Source organism: Protopterus annectens, chromosome 5.part0 (genome assembly GCF_019279795.1).
Source record: "Protopterus annectens isolate FY-2018-M chromosome 5.part0, PAN1.0, whole genome shotgun sequence".
In the NCBI taxonomy this organism is placed as follows: domain Eukaryota; kingdom Metazoa; phylum Chordata; order Ceratodontiformes; family Protopteridae; genus Protopterus; species Protopterus annectens.
Window position 1 is genome coordinate 1,375,422,066 of NC_056735.1, and position 20,467 is coordinate 1,375,442,532.

The 20,467-nt window shown below is 40.9% G+C and overlaps 1 protein-coding gene across 1 annotated transcript in view; it reads left to right on the top strand.

The window, feature by feature from the left end:
* The window catches only part of LOC122801685 (interferon-induced very large GTPase 1-like), a 90,359-nt gene that overhangs the window by 31,746 nt on the left and 38,146 nt on the right, over nt 1–20,467 (top strand). Inside the window, exon 2 of the mRNA XM_044071194.1 lies at nt 2,252–2,333. Coding sequence (XP_043927129.1) covers nt 2,252–2,333 — 82 coding nt within the window. The remainder of the gene's footprint in view (nt 1–2,251; nt 2,334–20,467) is intronic.

Here is a 20,467-nt window from a genome sequence, read left to right on the forward strand (position 1 = left end):
GCAATGGTACTTGGAGAAATTACCAAAGGTAGAAGAAAAAATGGAAAGGGAGAAAAACACTCACACAAGGGCTAAACGAAAGGAGCAGGTAGAAGTAGATTAATTAGCAATATATATATAAAATATATAAGAGAAAGAGAATCAAAAAAGGAAGATAAACTAACTTTAAATTAAGCCAGGGCTCGAGAGAGAAGATAACACACCTGACACACAAAGCGGCAAACGAGATCTGAGGTCATTTTGAGAGGAGCATTATGGGTAGGGCCTGGCTGAAGAATATGGAGAGCGCAAGCTGTAGTAAACAGCTGAGTCAGTTCCAAGGATCGGAACTGAACCCACTGTCAAGGATTCAGTGAAGATTGGCAACATCAGATCATATGTTACATTGCCTTTACTTTTTAGTGAATGGCAGTGGCTTAACCTTGTAACACTAAGTATGACCCAGATGACCTGAAGTTGAGTTGTGGCTCTGGTACTGCAAGAGCCAGGAGGTGGCAAATTGGAGTCAGAGGCTACTTGGTGACACTTAGCAGACATGATTGGTGTTGCACCTATGGACCATGGGCCAGTAGAAAGCATGCTACCATTTTGCACATGCAAAAGCCAAGGAATTTGACAAGCACTGGCATGCTTCCTGTGGCAGTCAACAGAGAATGGGCATCCCCCATGAAGTAGGGGAAACTCCACATGAGATAGGTAGACCACTCCACAGGACCAGAAAACTTGCTCCCTAGCACCCAACTCCCAGTGCTGGGGAATAGATGGGCTGATAGTGCTATCCCGAAAAGAATGAGTGCGACATGCAGCTCTTACCTAACTTACGGGTACCAGGCTCCCACTTCATGAAATTAAGTTGGAAATTTCATGGAGATAAAGGAGCCACCAGGGATGTGATTTTCTTTACACTGTACTCATCAATTGCTTTTGTGAACCTGTGTCAGCTGTTTGTCTTTTTGATGGCTTATATTTGGGTCCACCTCCTCATTGATTCAAGTGTTGGTGACTTGACATGGAGCCACATGCCTTGAATCCACTAAATCCTTTTTATTTTACTATATTGATTTATGAAACATAACTCTTACTTAGTAAGTAGTTATGCAGTTCTAACTAGTTCTATATATTTCTGCATTTATATAATATGTTCAGTTATATTTTTTCAATGTGTAAAAAAGTGCTTCTGACCTTTTATTCTCTCATTTTTGTCTCTGTTCTTTTGATAAGAAAGTTTACTGTGTACTTCTTTTCTATACTATTTTTTTCTTCAGTAAGTTTATATATTCCCTTTAGTCTTCAGTATGCCCTTCAGTATGTAATGTTCTTTTGTTAGCGTGCTGTTTTCCTGCTTATGTTAATTTTTTTAGCTCACTGAGTGTAAATATCTTAAATAGTTATATTAAGAGAAGTTTTTTGTTTAGATTTGCTAATTTGAATAACTGTGCATTATTGTTTTCAGAAAACAAATTTTGGACTCTTGTTTTTCATTATTTAAATTTTCATGCTTATGATCTATTAGCTTATTCATCTTTCAAAAAAGGATTGTAGACATGTTATGGAGGATAGAGCCTCAAAAGCTTAGAATTATTTCATTGTGCAAAGATTTAAATGATGTAGGCTGAATAATAGTTGTGGAACATTCAGGTAAATTATTACCCTCGTTAATCTCTGTTAGATTCTGCATATCTGAGCTAGCCAGGGCAGAATTATTCTTAATGAAATTCTAGGGAATTTTAAATAAGAGTTTGTTTGGGGATAATTTTTGTTGTATTGTGGTAAAGGAATATATGAGTCAGAGAAGTAATCCTATAATGTCAGCTTCAGGAAACTGTTAAAAATGAACCAAACATGTAGGTTTAAAATATGCTAGTAATTAAAAAGATTTTGAAAAAAATCACTTTCGTCTTCATTTATCTGTCATTACTGTTAAGGTTGTGGTTCCCAAAGAACAGCAAATGGGGTATGTCTCAAGAAGTTTCATTTCTTATGATCCGCTCAGAGAAGATAGGGGTGACTTTAGAACTTAAAGTACACAGATAGCTTCTTGTAACTTCTCAAGTGTGACACATATAATTTCTGACAGCCAAGGTAAAATATGTTATATCCTGAAACAATGTACTAACTGTATTAGTGAAGGGAAGGGAAGATGGTTGAGAAATTGTAGTTCATAGTTGTAACTTATATGCACTGCAAGGAGTTTAAATCACTGATAGGTTCTCTATTTCTTTCACATTTTCTTTCTCCTCATTGTGTGCAGGAGGTGTTTTCATTTATGTCTCTGGGGTATAAACTGCCAAACAATGAAGAATTCTCTGCTGTTTCTTCACTAATGGACAGAGGTAAGTTCTAGCTAAGTTTCTAGTTTACTGATTATATCCTTTGCAGTTTCTGCTCAGCTGTGTCTCACATTGCTCTTGCCTGCTGTTGTAATAGTATACAAATAGCAGCACATGAGAACTTTGAAACAATGGACTGTTATGCCTGTTCTTTGCTGATTTCAGAAATATTTCAAGTTTCAGGTAAAATGATAAATTCCAGTCTGCAATCATATAACCTATGTGGTTCTTCTCATCTGTTGTCTTTTGCATTAGCTACACTCCTAATATGTCTTGGTGTTTGACAAACACTTTACTGAAGGATAACAGTCATTGGCTGATGTACTAGCGTCTGTACATTGTTTTTATAAAAACAATAAAATCCACAACAAATATAAATTTTAGTAAATGAAATGTAAAATACAAACTTTTATACAAAACACCTTTTTTTCAAGTATCTAAAATGCATTCATAGAACTTCAATTTAAAACAAATGATGGCTCACATGATTATAGGTTCATAGGTTCATAGGTAGGTACTGGGCTATCTGCCCGAAGGCATATATTAACCCAGCCACGTTGTGCAGTATTCACCACCCCTTTGGTTAGTTCCCTAGGCCCTTGATCTAGCAGCTAGTACCCTTGGCCCCTATCTAGTAGAGCTGTTGGTATGATCCCTGGTGTGAACTTTCTGTTACCCATCCACTCATCGAGGTTCCTCTTGAAGAGTGATAGTGAGGGGCTCTGTCTTATGTAGATCGGGACCTTGTTCCATAGCAAGGGGAGTCTTTGCGAAGGGAATCTATCCCTCCAGCATGTTCTATTCATTGTTGTGCTGAGGTTTATATCCCTAGAGTGTGTAGCTCGAGTAGATTTGATTTTGCTAAGATGGAGCATGTTCAACAGTTCTGGGTTGGACATGGCTCTGTATGTTAGACAGAGATCGTCTCTGAGAAGGTGGTATGCAGCAGAGAAAAGCCTTAGTTTTTTTTCAATCGTGCTGCATAGGGCAACTGTTTGAGGCCAGTAATCCTCTTAGTGAGGTACCTCTGTGGTCTCTCTCCAGCTGCTGGAGATGCCTAGCTAGGTACATTCCAATTGGTGCATTGTACTCAATTATGGGTCTGATGAGGGAAGAATAGAGGGACACCACTACATCCTTAGATCTTGATGCGAACCCTTTCATGATCAGATTGGTCACATAGAAGGATTTTCTAACTACCTTGGCAACATGGTTATCAAAGGAAAGCTGACTATCTACTTGGGTCCCTAGATCCCTTATTACTTCTTCAGATTTCAGGGGGTTACCTCCTATGTGGTAGTTCGTGGGTACTCTGTTTTTTCCAAAGGGGATTACTACGCATTTTTTAGCATTTAGCTTGAGACCTTGGCTTTGACACCATGCATCAGTCTCATTAAGGCCCTTCTGGAGGATATCCATGTCGGCCGGAGACTCTATTATAGCACCCAGTTTGCAGTCGTCTGCAAACTTGGTCAACCACAGCCCTTCAGTGCTTGCCTGTACTTCTGAGAAGTATATGCCAAACAGAAGGGGCCCCAGGACAGAGCCCTGAGGCACACCGCTCGTTACTGGTCTGGATTCGGGCATAGATATAATATAGATAATGATATAATTATCCAGAACATAAAATAGGTTTTAAAGAACAAGCCTCATTTACATCTGGAAAAGGTGTTGCTTAATGCATTAGTAAAACATGCCTGTTTAATGGGACTTGATCATAATTTTAAATTTTCTGTGTTACATCAGGGTATAAGAAGAGGTAGCATCGTGAATACGACCGAGTGTACAGAATATACCCAAAGTAGTAGGTTGAAAGCAACATTTAAATACTTGATACAGTGTTGTTATATAGAAACGTTTGTACTTTACACTTCATTTATTAAAATTTATCATTGCCATGGATTTCACTGCTTTTTATAAGATAGGTTTATTTACAGTGTATTTGTTAATTCTGAAAGCCACTTTTGTTTTATTTTAACTTCTGTGCACAGGTCTCAACACAACTGTTCTTCCTTCTATAGTAATTATTTAGTTTTATTTAGTAGTCAATTAATTATTGGTGTAGCATTATACTTTAGAGCTCTTTGAAAGACTCATCTTTATTTTCTATTTCAACTTAGTTATAAGCCCTCCATTGCTATCTCTGCTGTGGTTGTTGTGCATTTAACACGTTTCTCATCTATTGAGCTGTGCACACTGCTGTTGCTACTGTAGTAACCTATTCAACAAAGTAAACTCACTGAAAGCATCATCACGTTTGAATTATAACACTTTTATTTTGGAAAAAATGCTATAACATTACGGAATTTTAGCACTTGGTCCAACCTAAAGAGAGAAACAAGAAATAAAATGGGAACTACATGTACCTTTCCTGCATTTGATGTAAAAATCTAATCCTTGCAGGAATACTGCAAAAGAGTAAACCAATCATCATTGCCAATGAGATTGCAAATGAAGACTGGGGAAAGGCGGTATTCCACTGTAAAGATTACGCTGACAGTTTAATAAAAAAGTTCCCAGATCTTGCAAGCTGAGTGAAAATAACCTGCATGCACCTAGAGGGTTTATCATCATAGCATTTTAATCCTGAACATGGTGAGATATCTGATAAACACACATTTTGAGTCTCATGCCAGAAGCCTTAGTGAAGAAGTTACTAAACATGTTGATCCATCCATCCTCAACCCCTTTTCCCATTTTGCACATGGGGTCAGGGTGTCACTTCCACAGTGACAATCATCTCAAGCCAAGGTTTACACCACCAGATGGCTAGCCCTGCCACTGTAGTTCATTCACACCACTCACTTGTGCACACACTCTCACCTATGGCCAATTTAGAGTGTCCAAGCCACCTACTGCATGTCTTTGGAATGTGGGAAGAAACCAGAGTACCTGGAAGAAACCCACATGAACGGAGGGAGGGCATGCAGGGTCAGAATGTCACTTCCACAGTAACAATCATCTCGAGCCAAGGTTTACACCACCAGGTGGCTAGCTGTGCCTCTGTAGTTCATTCACACCACTCACTCAAGTACACACTCTCACCTACAGCCAATTTAGAGTGTCCACTTCATCTACTGCATATCTTTGGAATGTAGCAGAAAACCCACATGACTACAGGGAGGATATACAGACTCTGCACAGGAGGCACCCCAGCCAAGAATCGAACCAGAGAACCTCTTGCTGTGAGGCAATAATGCTAACCGCTGTACCACCGCAAGTGGCTAAACATGTTGATGAACTAAGAAAATTAGCCATGATGTAATTTGAGACATTATTGCAAAGGCTGTGAAAATGTCTTAAATATTCCTTCAGCAGGGATATGACAGACTAAAATATACAAGATATACATTGTTTAATCTGGGTGAGTGAACTTGACCGTTTAGTGTGGCAAGTTGAAAAGTCTGATTTTAAGAAGTGGGAGGAATCTGATGTAATTAGAGAAAAATCTACATAGGCACAAGACAAACATGATAAACTCCACAGTCAATGACCAGTGATCAGGAGTGAACCACAGACCCTGAAAATGTGAAGCAGAGGCAAAGAAAACATGCAAAGTGCTACATTACCACAAAGAGATCATGACTGAGCTGCAGATCTCAAAGTAGTGAGGCAGCTACATTAACACTGAACCATAGTGCTGGTAAATATTTGGCAGTAGCATGTAAAAGGTTTGATAGGTGTGGTCCCAATAGTGTGGAGCACAATAATTCTAAGGCATATTATTTATGTCTTGGTAACAGCACATAGCTTCGCAATATAAAATTTAGCAAGAACATTTCAATACATTGGGAAGAATTACACATACTGAACCTGCCTAGAAAAATAAGACAAAATGTCATCCAAAAGATTAATACTAATTACTCACATAATATTTTTGCTATGTTTGCTGTATATTGCAAGCTCAACCTGAATCTACAAAATTTAGCCAGTTACCAGTGCGGATAAAGACAGACTGTAAGCCTGTGACTTCTGAGGTTGACACCGAGAGCAGTGTAACCATTATTAATTAATTTAAATTCACGGGAAAAAGTAACACACTTGTAACTAGCTTCTCTCATATTAAAAACACACAGAATGCAACTTAAAAATAGGAACTGTTGGTCAGAAAGTTGCTTATAAGGAACAAAGAGGTAACATCTGATAAAAGTCAATCTAAAAGTCATAATTTACAAAGTCAATCTGTAATTCTGAAAATGTGGCAATAAACTTATTCTGTAATTTCTGTAGTTAAAGGCTTGGCTAGATTATATGCATAGTGTTATGCCACAAATCAAAATATGAACAAGGAAGCAAAGGTATGTGACAAATGTCAAGTAAATAGTAACTTCATCTAACTAAATCTTTTACCAAATTTGGCCTGAAAAGCCACAATGTAGTTATTCTAGTTTGATTCTAGGAAAATGTTTCAGGCTATAAAGAATGCTCTTTCAGTGCGAATGGACAAATTTGTATGCCATGATTTCTGGTATTTCCCTTACAGGAATTGAAACAACAAGACAAGCTTTGGCATACATCATACGCCAAAAATATTATTGTCTTATAAAGGACCTTGTTTGAGCAGCATTAAAATTGCAAACTTTGTTAAGAAAAAACGGAATTTGTCAGGTAACTACTACACCAGGGATCACGTCAGTCGCCCTGCTAGACAGGGGTCCAGGAAAGTAAATAATGTGGGAAGAAATAGCCAGGGAATTGTTATGGCTAGGCTTGTATAGGCCCTAGGGCTGATAGCCTAGTACCAACCTATGAACCTATGAACCTATGAACCATTTTATGTTTCATATGATAGCCTGGCACACAAAGGTGTACCTAGGGTGGGGCAAAGGGAGACAGTCCTCCTAAATGCAAGGTGTCAGAAGATGCAACTGGCAGTACTGACATTCTGTTTCTGAATGGCGATACTCTGTTTGCAGTCAGGTGTGAAATCAGCACTGTGTGCTGGTATTAGCTGCATTCACAGTTAAGGGCTGAAGTGTTCAGTGTTCTGTGTGTGGTATAGCTATAAGTCACTTGTTATGATATGCTACAGTTTATCAGTTTAAAGAAGGAACTATTTTTGTTTTTTAATTATGAGAGGACTTTTTTTTTTTTTTTTTTTTTTGCTCTTTGACAATGTTGAGTGAGGGGATACCAGATTGAGGAATGACACAAGACATCAGAATAGCCAGTTATGCCTCTGCTAGAAAAAAAGAAGTTATGTTCTTACCATAAAGTTCCATGTGAATTGTTCATCTCGCCTTTGTTCTTACACACGTGTTCGGAGCCGATCTTCGGCTCCAAGTCTGCCGCATCACAAGCTCTGCATCTAAGAGAAGCTCGAAGCACAGTCTACATCCCATGATCCTCTGCTGCTATCCCTCAGATGTAGTTTGCAAGAACCCAGAACGCACTACTAACCACTGCGTCTAACGCTCACGCAATCACACATTTGAAACTGAAACATAAGAACTAAACACAGATAGGTGTACAGCTACTATGCAACCTACTAAAGAGTAGGTAGTGTAGATAACCCAGAGAAGACCAACCAGACACTAGTCGTACCAGTTCTTCCAGAACGCGGTGGGGGAAGGAGGGAGGGGATGTAAGAACAAAGGTGAGCTGAACAATTCACATGGAACGTTATGGTAAGAACATAACTTCTTTATGTGAAATTGTTCGATCTCACCGTTTGTTTTTACACACGGGTAGCATCCCTAGCTCCATTACCTTGGGTGACTCACGGAAGAACGTTCCTGAGTACAGTGGAACCAAAGGATGCCCTGTCCTTGGAGGTCCTGTCCACTTTGTAGTGAGTGACAAACGTATGGGGCTTTGCCCACGTCGCCACTGCACAAATAGTATCCAACGGTAGGTGAGCAACATGGGCTAGAGAAGTAGAAACGGCCCTAGTAGAATGAGCCTTAGGCTTTAACGGAAGTGGTTGTTTTGAAGCTGAATAGACAACATTTATGCAGTCCAAAAGCCATTTGGATAATGTGCATTTTGTTACTGCCATGCCCTTCTTATTATCTGCGAATGAAACAAACAGCTGATCCGATTTCCTGCAATCCTTTGTTCTGTCCAAGTAAAATCTCAGCTGCCTATGTACATCCAATTTGTGCAGCATGTATTCCAACTTGTTTGAATGTTTTTTGAAAAATGTGGGAAGTTCTATGGATTGGTTAATATTAAGCACAGAACATACCTTCGGGAGGAATGACGGATTTGTACGCAAGGAGACTCTGTCTGGATGGAAAACCATGTATGGTGGCCTAACGGACAAGGCCTGTAGCTCTGATATTCTATGAGGTGAAGTAACAGCAATAAGAAAGAGAGTCTTCCATGACAAATACTTAAGTGAACACGTTGACGCTGGTTCGAAGGGTGGTAGCATAAGTTGAGATAACATCAAATTCAAGTACCATGGAAAAAACGGATCCCGAATGGGTGGACGGTGGTGAAAGGTACCCTTCATGGAAGCTCTAAAAAGCCTGTGGGACATAACTGTAGAGCCATCTTCACCTACATGAAAGTTAGATATGGCCGCTAACTGTACTCTTATCGTGGAAGTAGAGGCCCATTCGTGAAAGAGTGTAGATAAAAATTCCAAGATTTTGTGTATCGGGGCCGCCAAGGGATCTATACCTTGCCCTGATGCCCAACATGCAAAATGTTTCCATTTGCTCCTTTTTTAGTTTCCTGGTGGAGGCTTTGTGGGAAGAAACTAGAATGTGCTGTACTGCTGGAGACAAAAAAAATCCGACCTGGCTAAACTGGGAAGCGGAGCAGCCAAGCTGTCAGTTTGAGGGACTGGAGGGATGGGTGAGGAACTCCCAACGAGTGAGTCAATAGGTCTGGCACTGGGTCCAGAATCCATGGTTCCTCCATCTGGTAGGCTCGAAGAAAGGGAAACCAGATTTGTCGAGGCCAGAATGGTGCTATTAGGATGATCATCCTTTCCAGACTCCTGGCTTTCTGTAGAAATTTGGGTATCAACGGAACAGGAGGAAATGCATATAGGAGACCCGGGGGCCAATCGTGCATCAGTGCGTCCCTGGGGGCACCCCCCGGAGTAGCTTCTGCATTTGGCATTTAAGGGGGATGCAAAAAGATCGCAGCAAGGTTGGCCCCATCTGTGGAAAATCTTTTCTGACACTTGATTTTTGAGGGACCACTCATGTGGCAACAGGATGGCTCGGCTCAACCTGTCCGCAATGACATTGGATGACCACGGGATGTGCGCTGCTGTCAGAAAGTGACCTGTGGATGCAGCCCATTGCCAAATTCTCAGGGCCTCTCTGCACAAATGGGTAAGACCTGGTTCCACCTTGTTTGTTTATGTACCAGACCACTGACATATTGTCCGTCTGAACTGCCACTGTTCCTAGAGGTAGGGATTTGTGAAAGTGTTGCAACACTAGAAACACTGCTATCAACTCCAGGACACTGATGTGCAGATTGTACTCTATCTTGGACCATTCTCCTTGGACCGTTCTCCCCTGAAAAAGTCCCCCCCACCCCATCAGGGAAGCGTCCGTGGTTATTGTGGCTGTAGGGCTGGGTAGTACAAACAGGCGACCCATCGTCAGATCTTGGCTGTTTAGCCACCATCGAAGATCCTGCTTGCAAGACTCCGTGATCAAGATGTTGTGTGACAAAGGAAGTTGTTGGAATGACCACTGCGCAAAGAGCAGCCACTGGAGGACCCTCATGTGCATCCTGCCCAGAGGAACTGCAATAAGGGTAGCTGCCATCATGCCCAGGACTTTCAGCACTTGTGCAGCAGAAGCTTTCTTGTTCCAAAGAATAGCAACCTGATCCCTGAGGGCTGACACTCTTATCTGGGGAAGCTTGATCAGAGCTGTAGTAGTATCTAACTCTGCCCCTATGAATGAGATATGCTGTGAGGGCGATAAGGCAGATTTTTCGAAGTTGACTGAGATTCCTAAACGGAAACAGAGACTGGTTGTGTAGTCCCTGGCTTGTACAAGACGATGCTTGGTGGTGGTGGTGGTGAGGAGCCAGTTGTCCAGATATGGAAACACCCGGAATCCTAGCCACCTCAGGTGAGACACCACTACTGCCATGCATTTGGTGATCACCCTGGGGGCTGAGGTGAGACCAAAGGGCAGAGCTCGAAATTGGAAATGACTGGCTCCCAGCTGGAAGCGCAGGTGATCTCTGGACACTCTGGCCATTTTGATGTGGTAGTATGCGTCCCTGAGATCTATAGAGCACATCCAATTGTCCTTCTGCAAAAAGGGAAGGATCGATTGTAGTGTGACCATCCAGAATTTTTCCTTCCTTACGAAGGTGTTGGGTTTGCTGAGGTCCAATATTGGCCTCCAGTCCCCTGTCTTCTTTGGAACTAAAAAGAACCTTGAGTAAGTTCCGGATCCTATCTGGTCCACCGGGACTGGTTGGATGACTCTTTTTTTTGAGCAGCTTTCTTATTTCTATGGCTGCTTGATCTCACAGATTGGGTGGAACATCTGGAAATCACTTTTGATCGGGGGGAATGGTTATAAATGGGATGTTGTATCCTCTGGTTATTACGCTTTTTACCCAGGAATCTGAAGTGAGATTTAGCCAGGCCTCTGGGTATAAAGCTAAGTGACCCCCGACTGCCTCCAGAGCATGACAGTTGGGCCTCCCCTCAGGAGTGCTGGAAGGGCTTCTCAGGGGCGCTATCCCTGTCACCCTGGTTCTGCGGACCCCCTCTGCCACCTGGGCACTGTCTTCCATTTCTCCCTCCTCCTCCTCTGCCTCTGGAGGGGGCATCACTCTGTGTGGACTGGAAAGATCCCTGAGTCTTTCGGAACCACATTTTTCCGCCTCTTTGCCCTTTGGGGTACGGTCTGGTCGGGGCAGAAAAACAGACCCCTACGGCAGACAAAGTCTTACCTTCTTGCTCACACCCGAGTGAGAGTCTCCTTTATTTTGGGTCCAGACAGGGTGGCACCATCAAAAGGGGCATTGATAAAGGAAGACTTGAAGGCTTCCATAAAGGAGCACAGGTGCATCCAGGATTGTCTCCGCAGAGTGATCACTGAAGCTACAGCTCTTCTCGAACCCTTGGCCGCATACGAAGTGAGCCTCATGGACGAGTTTACTATCGAAGTGAGGGTGTTAAGCTGTGCTGTTAACTTTTCTGAGACAGCAGCATCTGTGTTACCCTGGAGAGTATCTCCCAGCTCCTTAAGGAGATCTCCCTGAAGTCGCGTAAAGTGCGTGAGATAGTTCAGCGAACGCATGGAAAAAGTCGCTGAACTGAAAACGTGCTTCCCATACCTGTACATAGTCCTATAATCCTTGTTAGGAGGATGGACAGAGGAAAATGCCTCAGACATTTCCTTCTTCGTGGCTGCCGCTACCACCATAGCATCCACTGGGACTCCTTTAGTAAGATAAGTCTTGTCCTGGGGGCAGTGATATATTTATTCGGCCTCCGAGGGACTGGTTCCACTGTATCTGAAGTCTCCCACGCTCTTCGAGCTATTAGGTCCATTAAATCATCGAAGGGTGGGGTCACCCAGGAGGTAAAAGGTTGAGCCCCAAAAGCCTTCAGCAACACCGATGCATCCTCAGTGGGGGCAAGGGTCTGCCAATCACCCCTCTGTTTCAAGATCTCCAGGATGTCAGCAAATGAGACATCCTCAGAGGGGGACCGTGGGAACCCCTCTGACTCATCCAAATCGGTATCCAATGTCAATGATTCCTGTGGGGAATCAATGTGCCTCCTCTTGCACAACTTCTTCCTCGGGACTTCATCAGAGGGAGCATATGGTGAAGCTTCCGAGGAACAGGGGACACCCTCTGGGGCTGGCTGAGGCATTGGGTCTCTACGCTTGGGAGGGATCGTGGGTACAGAAACAGAACACGGCCCTTTGGGGGAAGGAGAAGATCACTCCAATGAAGTAAATGTCTTCTCAGACAAGACCTTCCTCATAACGTCGAAGGCACCGGAGCCCTGGGCCTTGGACTCCGCCAGATCCGAAGAGCATGGTAGTTTTCCCGAGACCAGGACCACGGGCTCCAACCCCGAGGACGGAGTCGAGCTAATCTGTGCAAAGGCTCTGAGGGGGAGAGTAGGAACCAAAAGTTTGGTTCGACTCTCGGCCCCAGAACCGAGGAGAGACCGTTGGCTACGCGACTCCTCGATGGGCTCTGAGGGAGTCGATGATGGTGGTGCCGATCGCACTAAGGAAGGCTTCGGTACCGAGGGTTCAACAATCATCGGTTCCTCTTCTCCCGGCTCCGAGGACTCGATGGGTCTTGAAGGAGGATCTGCAGGAGACACAGGGAGGGCTTCAAGTTTCGATACCAATTGGGACGAAACCGCAATTAGTTTGGACAGAGCCGTGTTCTCCATGAGCTTCTGTACCACTCGATCCACATCGGTATCAGATAACGACCTGGAAGAATGGGTCAAAGGGGCCGAAGATGCCACCGAACGAAGGATTGAGGGTGGAGGCATCTCCGACACCAGCTCAAAGACCTGGGCCTCGATCAGAGATAATCGCTCAATGCTCGGCCCCGAGGTCTGTGGAGCCAGTGACTGAACCTTCGTAGAGGTGCTCGGAGCCAATGACCTGGGCTCCGATACCTTCGAAGTCTTCGACCCCTTCGAAGACTTCAATGCCTGATCAGCCTTCTCCAAGGCGGCTTGAAAGTCTGGCTTTAGCAATCCCCTTTCGATTAACTTCCTGCGCCTTTCCATCATGACCCTTCCACTGAAGGAGTGATAAATAGAGCAGTCCTCCTGCAGGTGGAGAGGGCCAAGACAGTAGACGCAGGAAGCATGATTGTCTGTGATGGACATTTTCTGTCCACACTGACATCTTTTGAAACTAGATTTAGCTTTCTCTGCCATGTCTAACAAGTAAAATCCAAAAAGCAGAATGCGGATCCCCCAAGCTCGAGACTCAGAATACCAGAAGTATTTTTAAGCAATGATTTTATTCACAGAATAAAACGATACACTTGGAGCTCTAGTCTTGGTTGAGCGCTTTCATCTGACAAAACACAGATTTCTTCAGAACCAATAAGCTCCTGTGAACCTTTCAATTTAAAAGCTTTTTGGCGCCAAACCTTTCTAAAATAGTACTAAGTAAATATCCAATAATGACATTAAAAATAAGTCAATTTTACTACATTACAATCTAGGTAATAAAAGTTTTCTTTTTTCTTTGTTCATATGTACTTAGGTAACTCAACCCCTTTGTAAAATTTATAAGATTAATAAGATTTTACACACATTATAATACCAACAGTGGGTTAAGGAAGACTCATAAGTAGTAGCCCTGTTTATTTATCTTCCTTTCTGTATGTGTATGATATGTCTATCTACAAGATTTCATCAATGTGGAGTGTACATATACAAATGCATATATACATACTAATAAAACTAGTGTGACTCAATGGTGGACTTTATAGGGAATGTATACTGAAAATACGTATATATATTAAATCACAAATCTAGGATACTGCTCACCAAATAGTCTACGTAAAATGGTAATAATCTATAAACACAACACTAACTTGTTCCTATCTGTAATGCTAATGCTAATCTAATGCTAGAAAAGGTTTTAAACTAATATGGTCGTTTAAACCTGGTGTTGTGGTGGCATCAGTCCATATTTGCCATTTGCTTTCGACCCATGCCAGATAGGTTTTCCAATTACCACCCCTATCACCTATCTCTACCTGGTCAATGATTGCAAATGTAAAATTGTGATCTGTACCCTTTTCTAGAATGCGTTTGCAAAGTGCATTTTTAAGATCACCTTTTTTAATCCTGTACAAGTGCTCATATATACGTGTCTTGAATTTTCTCTCTGTTTTGCCTATATAAAAGGCTGAGCATTTTGTACAGGTTGCAATGTAAACAACACATTGTGTATTACAATTCCCATTTTTGCATGTTACTGTGGTTTTAATTATGTTATCTAACTTAATTTTTAAATTGGTATTGATATATGAGCATTGTTTACAAGTACCACATCTAGTAGTACCGTTCTTTCTAGAACCATGATGACCCTTTTTTCCATATTCGATTAATCTTTTTAAATTGCTGCCCGTTTTGTATACTGTACAAATGTCATCTCCTACAATGTGCCCTATTGAACCCGAGCTAGAAATTATTGGCCAGTGTTTCTTAAGGATTTCTTTAATTACACTGGTGTAAGGATTGAATTTAATCACACACACTTTCCTATCTCTTTCATTGTTCAGGTTGGGCTGTGATTGAATGCTTCTCCCCAATAGTGGGACATATTTAAGTCCCCATTGGGCCCTGACATAGGAGATCACATTCTCTAACATAAAATTAGGATATCCTCGATCCTGAAACAATTGAAACACTGTTTCTAACTCACTTGTCATGTATTCCTGGGTAGAGGACATCCTTGCGGCTCGAATACTCTGTCCCTTCACTACGTTTCTAAAAATGTGTGGAGGGTGACAACTACTATAGTGAATATAATCATTGGAAAACGTGGGTTTTCTAAAAATCCTAGATGAAAAACCTGTCCCTGTATTGCTAATCCAGGTATCCAAATATGCAATTCCATTTTTATCATATTTCGAGTTGAATCTCAAAAAATCAGTTGTTTGGTTGAGGTATTCTATAAAGGATGGAATAATATCTATTGGCCCTTTCCAAATAATGAAAATGTCATCCAAAAACCTTGTATATAATGTAATATGTTGGAAAAACTGGCTTGGAAAGATGTATATGTTTTCCCACTCGAGCATGACCAAATTTGCAAAAATAGGGGCACAAGACGCCCCCATCGCTACCCCTCGAGTTTGTCTAAAATATTCACCAGCATGAAAAATGTAATTGTGATCAAGCACAAGTCCCATCATGTCAATAATGAGGTTAACTCGATCCGAGCTGTATCCGGAGTATTTATACAAGCTATTGTAGAAGTACTCTAGTCCGGTGGTCGCCGGTATACAGGAAAATAAATCCTGTACATCTACTGTGAGGAAAATCAAATTCTCATCCCATACTTCCTTGGTGAGTTTGCTCAGAAAGTCCCACGAATCCTTGACTAAATGGTCCACTTTGGTGTATATCTGCTTGGTCCATTGGTCTATAGTAATCCCTATTTTAAAGGTTTTTGATTTGGATCCAGAAATGATGGGTCTAAAGGGTGGCTTTTCCATGTTTTTGTGGATCTTCGGAATCCCTATGATATGGGCCATTATTGGGTATTCAGTTCTTATGTACTCATACAGTTCACTGGTGACTCGGCTGTCTAATAGATATTCCTCAAGTGCTAAGTCTATTCTCCTATACCCTATGTTGATCTGATTTAAAGACACCTGTTCATAATTTCCTGATTCGTATAAAATATTATGTATTCCATTAAGGTATAGTTGACTATCAAAAATCACTATTCCTCCGCCTTTATCAGGCTTCATTATTCGAATCCCATCATTTAAGATGAGTTTTTCCATACATCTTCTTTCACCTTCATTTAAGTTATCTAATAGGGTATGACTATCTCCTAAATTCCACTTGAGGTCCTTATATAAGTGGTATATGTCATTACATACCATTTTCTCATATAGAGCAACTTGGGTATTCATAACTGGGATATACGTACTTTTCTTAACCAATTTAGAACTACTTGGGTTGATCTTAGTCTTGTTAGTATCGTCACTGAATTGAATTGCTAAATTCAACCTTCTACAAAATAGTTTGATTTCCTTAATTAGGTCAAACAGGTTAAATTTCACTGTTGGAATGTACTTCATTCCTTTACTGAACAAGGATGTGATGTCTTCAGTAACTTGAATATCAGTGTAATTGTAAACATTAAATCCTTGAAAGCAACTAATACTAGGAAAACTCTCTACTGCCACCTTTGGTTGTAGTGAACTGACATTAATTCCTTGCTCATATTCCCCATTAAATGCTTTTCCGTCACCATGTAAATCAGGACTAATACGTAGGTGTATTGATGAGCTAGTATGTAAATGAGTAGGTACAGGGGTGGATAAATGGATAAGTGCGGGTATAGGTACATGAAGAAAAACAGAGGGGGAGGTACTAACTACAGATTTTTCATTCTCCCTTACATTTTGATCATTTAAAATCTCCTTTGTTGTCTCTTTGGTGCGGGAAAGAATCTCCCCCCTTGAAAATTCTCGTCCCCCTTAGTTCTGAAATTTCTCTTTATCCCTTTTGTTTGAACTACTTCAAATAACTCATCCCCCTCTCTTCCGTATTGGGGCCATATATACGCTCTTCCCTCTCTTTACAAACCTAGGTCACGTTCAATTTTATGCATTTTCCTTTCATATACATGTTTCACTTTCATTTTTGCTTGGGTGAACTGGTTTGAATAACAATCATACCATTTTTCAAACAACACATCATGTATAATAGAGTAATTTAACATCTCCACCTCCTGTAATAAAACATTAATTTTCTCTTCATTACATTTCATAAGTTGTTTCATATAAGTGTACCCAAACCCATCAAACATTTTATTAAATTCCAACTCAATTTTTGAGTTGTACTTAATACCTAAGGGTAATTTAAAAAATCTAAGGCCCTTTGGGACCACTTGTAACCCAAGACATTTCTCTAGATATGCATTGTCTATTCTAACACTCTTCAGTTGTGTTAGTTTTTTACCCAACGTATATATTCTAGTTTTGACATCATCACTAGTGTAGTTGTTAGTAGTTGGTTTCTCATTAAACTTATACTTTGTTGCTGAGTTACACTTGAAATCAAAATCATCAGCTAAAAAATCATTTAACACATTGAACACACTAGTGTCCTTGTCATTACAGTCCCGTGTTGTAGCAAAAGTCCTTTTTGGACTAGATAAAAATTCTTTTGTAACAGTACCTTTATTTTTGTTGTTGGCTTTACTGGCTACCAAAGAGTATGTTCTTATTTGTTCACGCTGTTGTTTGGGTCGTGCACCCATTCTCATATTCTCCTCGTTACTGTGGAAAAGGCTGAAGTCAAAAGTGAAATCAGCTTCCATGGATACATTAGCGTTGGTTTCTCCCAGGTCTAATTGCTGTTGGTTACTCGCTTTTACAGCCTCTTTCTGTCCGTTAGGGATATCACTCTCGTTGCTACTATCGTCCGCCTCCTCTGGCATTGCTTGTATTGCCACTGTATTGTTAGAAGATAAAAGTTTAGCGGCGTCTCCGCTCACCATTACCGCTTCAGTTAATTTGTTAACTAGATCAAGGAGCCTGTTAACGTCGCTTTGCAGCGACGTCATTTCGGTGCGTAGTGTACGGTATTCCTCGGATCCCAATGAAGCACACGGGGAGTCCTCCTCTGCCATCATGCGACCGATAAATACAAAAGGAGCACACAGCAACAATAAAATCCAAAAAGCAGAATGCGGATCCCCCAAGCTCGAGACTCAGAATACCAGAAGTATTTTTAATGTCTAACAAGTAACTTGTAAATGGTTAAATAGTCTAACAACACAGTCAACTATTAAGCACTACCTTATCTATGTGTAACTAGTATGTAGATATATGAAACTACGGATTATACAAGCAAAGATATATATATACATATATACATATATATATATATATATATATATAAATATATATATATATATATATATATATATATATATATATATATATATATATACATATATATATATATATATATATATATATATATATATATATATATATATATATATATATAAACACTGCACACAAGGACTAACTACTAAATGTTAAGAAAATTCTAACTAATAGTATAGATATAAATATTTACTGCTGTCAGAGCCTTGACAGGACTAAATAGGCCTAAGCCAAAACACTACAATTATTAGAATATATATATATATATATATATATATATATATATATATATATATATATATATATATAAAATGGAAACCCCTATGAGGAAAAACCACACACACACACAAAACTATTATTAACTATTCACTAGAATAATTAGTTTAAACAGCTCTAATTTATCAAAATACTGAAAAAAATACAAAAGTTTTACTGGCCCGAGCTCTCCTCGACACGATCTGTTGCAGCGGCAAACTAGATCTGAGGGATAGCAGCGGAGGATCATGGGATGTAGACTGTGCCGCAAGCTTCTCTTAGATGCAGAGCTTGTGATGCGGCCGACTCGGAGCCGAGGATCGGCTCCGAACCCGTGTGTAAGAACAAACGGCGAGATCGAACACAATTTCACATTAAGGATTTTGACACCTTGAAGGAATTCAAAAAGAAAGTGAAAGGTGAGACATTGGAAACAGGACTGTATTACTTATTGTTCAGTTACAGATTTATTCCTTTGAGAGCAGATTTTGTATACAGTAAAAATAATTATGTCAAGAAGGCTGAGATATATATTTGACTTTTTTGTTGGATTCAAAAGTAAAAAAATAGGAAAAACAGTATAAACAGAAATAGCCTTTTAATAAAAATGAAAACTTAAAAAGAATTTGCACCAGGAGGTAACGTTTATATGAAAACTGTAGTGATGCAGTGAAATGGATTCCCTCTGACAAGTTGTTTAGGACCTATGTCTTTCACTCTAGTTATTTGCTTTGGTTTACTTGTGAGGAGGAAAGTAAGCCATATCAGAGAAAGGTTCATCGAAACTGAACCAGTTTTCAAACCCCCAAAAAAGATGGAAATTTAGATGACCAGTTCAAAGGTTAATATATTTTTGCTACCAAGACATCTGATACATGCCTGGAAGTTGCAGCAGTGCTTGTTGTGACAGCAGAGAAATATTCTTCAAAATCTTCTGATCTGCACGTTATCACCTCTTCCGGGTGTTCTGTGTGTTCTGTGTCTAAAAGGCATGCCATACTAGTATAAAATTAGAAGTTATGTACTTACCATAACGTTCCATCTGAGTAGGTGTATTCATTTGTCTGCAACCTGTGGGTTATGGATCCGATATCGGATCCGAACCGGCATGGTTTACCAGCTATGGATCCGAGCTCTCAGCTCCTCCCCTCACCCATAATGCCCTGCTCTCCCTACATGACCTCAGATCGAGTTTGCCAACAGCAAGAACACCCTGAAAAGGGTAACACATATTATGCAGGAAACTGAAAAAGGCCAGGGGGATAGGAGGGCGGGATGGTTGCAGACAAATGAATACACCTACTCAGATGGAACGTTATGGTAAGTACATAACTTCTAAATCTGAAGTAGGAGATTCATTTGTCTGCAACCTGTGGGACAGAGTCCCCAGCTACCTGAATCTTGGGTGGCCATCATGGAAGGATATTCCGAGCACCTGAGCCAAAGGATGCTCTACCCCTAGATGTAAGATCCAACTTGTAGTGGGAAATAAAGGTATGATATGAAGCCCAAGTGGCTGCTGCACAAATATCATCTAGAGGAATCCTAGCCTTAAAGGTGGCTGAGGTAGAGACTGACCGGGTTGAATGGGCATGTACACCCTCCGGTGCAGGCTGTCCCGAAGCTTGATAAGCCAATAAGATGCACTGTGAAATCCAGCGAGATAATGATACTTTAGAAATTGGCTTGCCCAAATTAAATTTAGCAAAGGAAATAAACAACTGGTCGGATTGCCTATGACCAGCCGCCCTGTTTAGATAAAATCTAAGTTGCCTGTGAACATCTAAGGAATGAAGCTTGTATTCACCCTTGTTTTGATATTTAGGGAAGAAAACAGGGAGGTTAATGGATTGATTAATGTTTGCTTCAGAAGCTACTTTAGGAAGAAAGGACGGGTTGGTCCTGAGGTATACACGGTCCGGATGAAAGACCAAGTAAGGAGGTTTGGCTGATAATGCTTGAAGTTCTGAGACTCTTTTGGCCGAGGTAATGGCTACTAAAAAGGCCGTCTTGAAAGATAAAAATGTTAGATCTACCGTAGCCGCTGGTTCGAAGGGGGGAGCGGTCAAGGCCTGGAGGACCAAAGAAAGGTCCCAAGGAGGAACCACTTGCTTTACCGGGGGCCTGAGAAGGAAAGTACCTTTTAGGAAAATCTTACACAATTTGGCAGACATTAGAGGACTGGAGTCATGACCAATATGATAATGAGAAATTGCCGCAAGTTGTACTTTGACCGTGGAACTGCTGGCACCATCATTAAAAAGAGTGGTTAAGAAGTCAAGCACCAGAGGAAGGGGAACTGTGAAGGGGTT